We start from the raw sequence: 7,119 nt of genomic DNA, 5'->3' as shown, positions 1-7,119 counted from the left end.
AAAATATATAGTTTTCTGTTCGCGCATCGTACTTAAAGTTTACAATAAATAGCGAAAATTCAGGTTTTTGCGATAATTTGTTTGGCTAGCTGAACATGGTATAATTATCGTATTCCAGTACCTTTGCCTCAAATATGTTCAAAATAACCTAAACAAAAATGTTGATGTTAATATATATAGTTTTAGTAATTTATAATCTAAAAAAAATCAAGTCTTTTTATAGCATGTTAAAACTCGACGGCTGTACGACACAGGTTAAACTGTCTGCTTGTTTCACCAGAACACAACGCACAGTAGTTGAGTTCGCTTCTGCAAGTGGATTTAACTGGTTAGAACTAGATCTGTTGCCTCACGTAACCCTCCCCTCTCTCACTAGTCGGCCATATTCCTTTCTCCCACCAGAACTCGGCCGCCAGTCTACCGCTGTCTGTCATAGTGCCACTAGTGTCACGATTTGTCTCAGTGTCTGATAGTTGTGTCTTGACTTTAATGTGTTATAATTTGTGTTGTACTATTACTTCGTTATGATATTGATAGTTTTTTTATCGTTATAAGCTTATTACGTGATTTAACATCAAGCAATGGAGAGTGAGTCAGAAACTATTCTCACTAGAGCTGTAATTGCCAAGTCTAGACAGGAGTTTTGTTGTCCTATAGTTGGTGAGCCTCGAAGCTTCCTACAGAATAAACTGCCAACTGGTGAGTGTGTTCTTCGGTGCTGTTTAGAAGAGAGGTACAAATTTGTACTAGAGACCAACAACAAGAGGAATGTAAGTTTTTCTAAAGTAGCTTGCACAGTCGCGAAACTAATAATTGATTTGTATGAGAAAGCATCCATTCCCCCTTTGTCTTATAGCAGAATCATAACGCTTATTAATGCGTACTACAGTTCTTACACTACCCTAAGAAAGTCATACAACCGAGATAAGGATAAGGCTTTTTTTAAAACAAGGTTGGAGGAATTTAAACTTAAGGCTAAAAATCTGTTTGACGTTGCTGCTTGTAAATGCCCGATGAAGTGTATCTGTACTTGCAAAAAATCACCAGAAGCATGTCAGTGTGCGATTTCAATTGAATGTTTATGTGAAAAAAATAACAAAATCCCTGTTCTTGAAATGAGATTTTTTTATCTTCAAAGACACTTCAATCTAGGGAAAATTGGAGCTGTTGATAAAATAGTAACAAAAAAACTTACTGCAAAGGCCGAGCGGAAAGCTCGCGATCTTCAGAGACTTGCCAGTAGTAAAAAAGTCGATAAACAAGGAGAGTGTTCAAAACCCCGTTCTGAATGTAGTTCTGATGAAGAACTAGAGACAATGGAAGATGAAGACTACGAAGATGAATCCGCTAAAAAGCCTCCCTGGCAGATGAGGATAAAACTTAATGCGACCTCTCTAAACAGTTACAGGTTCGGTGTTTCAGATCGGGCTACAGCTCTTATAGCTTCCAGCGTTCTGCAAGATGTTGGCATGATAAAAGAGTCAGAATCTGCCTTTGTTGTAGATAAAAGTAAAGTCAGAAGGGAGAAGAGCCGTGTCAGTAGTGAGTTAAAAAATGAGTTCACTCCTCCCACAGAAAGCTGGGGTCTGTACTTCGACGGAAGAAAAGATGACACGTTGTTTATTGAGAAGTTAAATGCCAAGCAATTCAGAAGAACCTTAAAAGAAGAACATTATTCTCTCATAATGGAGCCTGGTTCAGATTTTATTGGGCACGTATCACCATCATCCAATTCTTCCGCTGATATAACTCACAGTATAAGTTCTCAGTTGACAGAACTCTCAATGCCACTAGAAAACTTAGAAGTGGTTGGGTGCGATGGTACAGTAACCAACACTGGCTGGAAGAATGGTGTCATCCATCAGCTAGAAAAACATGTAGGGCGCCCTCTTCAATGGAGTGTTTGTTTACTTCATTTCAACGAACTTCCGTTTCGTCATATTTTCCAGCACATTGATGGCCAAACTACAGGGCCTAAGAGTTTTAATGGCCCAATCGGACAGCAGCTGATTTCATGTGAACGACTCCCTGTGGTTGATTATGAACCAATAGACTGTTTTATTCCAGAAATAGACAAAAGCACATTAAGCAAAGATCAACAATATTTGTTGGAAATATCAAGTGCAATAACTCTAGGGTATTGTCCGGAAGACTTAGCCGTTCGAGACCTTGGCCCTTTATCCCATTCCAGATGGTTAACTGCTGCAAATAGAGTACTTAGACTGTACATAGGATCATCAGATCCCTCTGAAAACCTTAAAGAGATCGTTCATTTCATACTAAAGTCCTACATGCCTGTGTGGTTCTCAGTAAAGAAAAGTAAGTACTTTACAGATGGGCCTAAACATGTATATCAAGCCATACAAACATCGCGATATTTGTCCAAAGAGTTGCGTGAAGTAGTAGACCCAGTCATAGAAAGAAACGCATTCTTTGCACACACTGAAAACTTACTTTTAGCAATGCTTGTTGACGGGCGAGACCACATTCGGGAACTTGCCTACAGAAGAATTTTAAAATCCAGGCAGACCATCCCTAAGAAGAAGACCATACGAAACTTCGTCCCTCCGAAGATTAACTTTCTGGCAGGTGACTACACAGAAATAATACATTGGAGTGAATGTGTGCTGTACCCTCCTCCAATTCTGAGAAATCTTAAAGAAGAAGACATTAGGTCAGTTATATGCTCTCCCCGAGACTGTAATTTTTCCTTGCCGTTGGTGGGAGGGCTGAGTAACTGGTCTTGGTCCCTTATTTTGTGAGGGGAGCACGACCAGCGAAACCAAACACAGTCTCCGCGTCCAGTGCCTGTGCACCGGGTGACCGCCGGACACCGCCACTGGACGCGAAAAGGCGCAGCAACTGAGGCGAACAGTTGCTGCGCCTTCGCCTTCAGCATATACAGATACCCTTCCCTGCTCCTACGGCCACTCGAAACCCAAACATGTCGCCCTCCCCCAACAAACTCTTTCTCACCTTTTTGTGAGTCGACTTATCCGAGCGCGAGTGGCTGATTCCTGATCACATCCCTGCCCCACATCCACTATCCCTCCACTTACCTCACTACCCCAATCCAAAGTGTAAGGCAACGTGCCGATGGATGAATGGCCGCTGGGGCATATGCGGTCGCGAACGTTCCCCTGGGGGAACCAGGCGAAACCCCCTTGTATGCAGCCTTACTCCGGCATGCGGGGCTCTGCCGGAGTGGACCGACATTCCCTAGCTACTCGTGGGAACAACCATGGACAAGAAAGAATTAAAAGGAAAAAAAATACAGCGGGAATACACCGCTAAATCGAAGAAGAAGAAGGAAGGAAAACACTCTCCTTCAACCTCTCGGGAAGCTCCCCGAGAGGCAGGAAAGTCGAGGACCGGTCCCTCAGACTCCATTGTGGGAATACACCACAAGGGTAAATCTGAGGTGGGGAAGGACCTCCAAAGGCCCTCGACCTCTAGACAGCCTCCACTCCCAAACTTGGGAGAACCTGGAGGCAGGGATGACCCACTGAGACGTGGGCTCAGCGGAGCGGGCTGCAGATGGTACTTGAGGTACCTCAGTCAGGGAATTTCCCCTGAAACAGCAAGAAAGAAGGCCTTGGAGCATAAAAGCCAAGAGCCTGCTAGTCAAAAAAGAAAGCGGACTGAGACGGTCATCAGTCCTGCTCAGAAAGAGGTGAAAAGGAAGAAGGAGGAAGTGGGAGAACAGACCACTACCTCAGTAGGTATGAGCAGCTATGCAGCTGCTCTAAAATCGGAGAAGATTGCCATTCTCCCCAAAGGGTTCCCTGAGAACACCCTCAGCGCGGAACAGCAGACTTTGGTGGAGGAGGCAATAGTTCAAGAAATGTTAGCCGGATGGGAGCACAAGCTCCAGTTCGGCGGCATCCACTTCAAGCCGGGCTACTTGGTAGTTGACTGTGAAACACCACAGTCAGCGGAGTGGCTAAGGTTGAAGGTGCCACAAATTAGGAAGTGGGAGGGTGGAGAACTCACAACATGTAAGGGAGACGACATCCCTAGATCACATGTTGTGACAGTTTTCCTCCCCAGAAGCAAGGGGCTATCAGCTGAGAAATTACTTCAGCTGATAGAGGTACAAAATGAGGGCCTAGCAATAGGTAGGTGGAAGGTCCTGAGTGCTAAGGAAGAGGCGGCAGGGCAACTCTTGAGGGCAGCGATAGACGAGCTATCCTGCGCTGCCCTCAGGAAGAACGGATGCACCATTTTTTACCGGTTCGGGAAAATCCCCGTTCATGGTATAAAACGGGAAACAGAAAAGGAGACTCCGGGGAGCAGCGGTGGGTTAGTAACCACCGAGGTCGAGGAAGCGCCTCCGGTGCCCTCTGCATCGCGGGGTACTGATGTGCCCGGCGATGCCGAGAGCGTCGGAGACCACCACAGCACCGATCTATATCGGGACTCGGAGGACATGGAGACAGTCGAAGCAACTAACGTTGAAGAAGACAAGGACAAAACACCTGTCGGGGGGGAAGAAGGTGAGAAAGAAACCTCACCTCAAATAACCAAATAAGTAGGGGCAGGGAAAAGGGAAAAGGGAGGAGGAAAAAAAAAATGGGAATTAATATTGCTCAGATAAACGCCCATCACGCCAAGGGATCATCGGCGGTCATCCTAAGGACGTTTATCAGAAACCAATTGGGATTTGTACTGATTCAGGAACCATGGGTTCGTGACGGTCAGGTGAGAGGACTCACAAGCAGAGAAGCTAAGCTGATATACAAAGTAAGTAATGTTGACAAACCCAGAGCATGCATCTTGGTAAGTAACAGTATTAATCACTTTTGTGTTTCAGAATTTATGACGAGAGACCTTGTTCCGATTCGAGCAAACCTTGAGTTCGAAAAAGGGCGTCAAGAAGTTATGATAGTCTCATGCTACTTTGCAGGAGACGGGACTGCACCGCCTCCAGAACTGCAAAGACTAGTAGAGTACTGTGAGCAGAAGAAACTACCGCTTCTCCTAGGATGTGACGCTAATGGTCACAATACCGTATGGGGGAGCACAGACACCAATGAAAGAGGTGAGAAAATTTTAGAATTTATTCTTAGTAAGAATCTTGTCATACACAATATAGGGAATACCCCTACTTTTGTAACTAAAACAAGAAAAGAAGTGCTAGATATAACTGTAAGCACACCGAATCTATCAGATCGGGTGAGGGATTGGAGAGTATCGAACGAACCATCCCTCTCTGATCATAGAATAATTATGTTCAGGTTAGATTGTAGTCCTCCTGAGCCAAAACTCAGGAGAAACCCCAGGAAAACAAACTGGGATGAATACAACTCTAACCTGAGGAGAAATCTTGTAAGTCTTCGTACTAAAGGAAATGCCAGAAACCACCTGGCATTAGAAAATGATGTCATAGAACTTAACGAGGTAATACTCGACGCCTATGAATCAAGTTGTCCTCTTCAGAGGACCAGAAAATCAAAAGATGCAATATGGTGGAACGAACATCTGTCAAACCTAAGATCCGAGACGCGACAGCTCTTCAACAGAGCCAAACGTAACGGAGATTGGCAGAGATACACCGAGAAACTCACATTATACAATAAAGAGATTAGAAAGGCTAAACGAAATAGCTTCAGAAAATTCTGCGAAGAAATAGACACTACTCCCTCTGCAGCAAGGCTACACAAGGTCTTGGCAAAGGGAAGAGTAGATACAGTAATGGCACTACGGAAGCCAGACGGAAGCTTCACAGAAAGCGAGAAAGAACGAGCTTTGCTCTTGTTAGAAACTCACTTTCCTGGAGGAGCAATCACTTCAGGAAAAAAGAGTGAGCAAATCAGAAGACCTACCAGGGAAGACACTGCAATGGCAAAACACATCTGCAGTGAAGAACGGCTGAAATGGGCTATGAACACCTTTCAGCCGTTCAAAACACCTGGAACGGATGGAATATTTCCTGCCCTACTTCAACAGGGCCAAGAGGCAATCATTCCTCATATGGTCCGAATCAGTCGGAGCAGTCTTGAACTGGGATACATACCAGAAGCATGGAGAAGGGCCAAAGTCACCTTCATCCCAAAAGTAGGGAAACGGGATACTACGCACCCTAAATCCCTTAGACCGATCAGCCTCACATCGTTTATTCTCAAAACGATGGAAAAAGCTGTAGACAACTACATTAGAACAGAAATCTTGGAACAGGTGCCATTGCACCCCCGTCAACATGCGTATCAAGCGGGAAAATCCACGGAAACCGCCTTGACACAATTGACTGATGAAATCCAAGATGCTCTGAATAAGAAAGAGACCGTGGTATGTGCCTTTCTAGATATAGAAGGGGCTTTTGACAACACGCCACATGAAGCCGTCAAAAGAGCACTGCATGAGAGAGGAGTAGATGGAATGACCTCCACCTGGATGTCGCAACTGCTATCTACGAGAATCGCAGAAATGGAGACAGGACAAGACACTATCTTCATTAATGTGACCAGAGGCTGTCCGCAGGGGGGAGTTGCGTCCCCACTCATGTGGAGTCTCACTGTGGACAGCCTACTCTGTCAATTGACCAGGGAAGGCATACCATGTCAAGGATATTCCGACGACATGGTCATCCTTGCAAAAGGAAAGTACGAAAATATCCTCTGCGACATAGTTCAAAGAGGACTGAATATTGCAAACCAATGGTGTGACTCGTTGGGACTTAACATCAACCCCACTAAAACCACACTAGTAGCCTTTACAAGGAAAAAGAACCCGAATTTAAAAACCATAAAAATAGGGGAGGATATCGTCGAATGGAAAACAGAGGTCAAATATCTAGGGCTGATCCTAGATAGCAAGTTACTCTGGAATAAACACGAAGAGGAAGTAATACACAAAGCCACCAAGGCCCTCATGGTGTGTAAGAACATTGCAGGGAAAAACTGGGGATGTAACCCACGTATTCTGCAATGGATGTACACAGCAATAGTGAGACCACTAATCACTTATGGGGCAGTAGCTTGGGGCACAAGAGCTAATCTGAATACGACAAAGAAAAAGCTTTCGAAGATTCAGAGACTAGCCTGTGCATGTATCACTGGAGCAATGGGAACCTGCCCCACAGCTGCAATGGAGGTGATTTTAAACTTGACCCCACTGCAC

General features: G+C 44.9%; 1 protein-coding gene across 1 annotated transcript; it reads left to right on the top strand.

Annotated features, from left to right (window-relative positions):
* Window positions 1-3,241: 3,241 nt before the first annotated feature.
* On the top strand, window positions 3,242-4,531 carry LOC126891049 (uncharacterized). The gene has a single exon (XM_050660228.1). It carries the CDS (start codon window positions 3,242-3,244, stop codon window positions 4,529-4,531), a length of 1,290 nt encoding a protein of 429 aa, XP_050516185.1.
* Window positions 4,532-7,119: the final 2,588 nt, after the last annotated feature.

This window comes from Diabrotica virgifera, chromosome 9 (genome assembly GCF_917563875.1).
Source record: "Diabrotica virgifera virgifera chromosome 9, PGI_DIABVI_V3a".
Lineage (NCBI taxonomy): Eukaryota > Metazoa > Arthropoda > Insecta > Coleoptera > Chrysomelidae > Diabrotica > Diabrotica virgifera.
This window is presented reverse-complemented; position numbering and strand designations above follow the sequence as displayed.

Excerpts from the sequence above, each read along its gene's own strand:
- LOC126891049 (XM_050660228.1), top strand. The coding sequence starts at position 3,242 with ATGGACAAGAAAGAATTAAAAGGAAAAAAAATACAGCGGGAATACACC.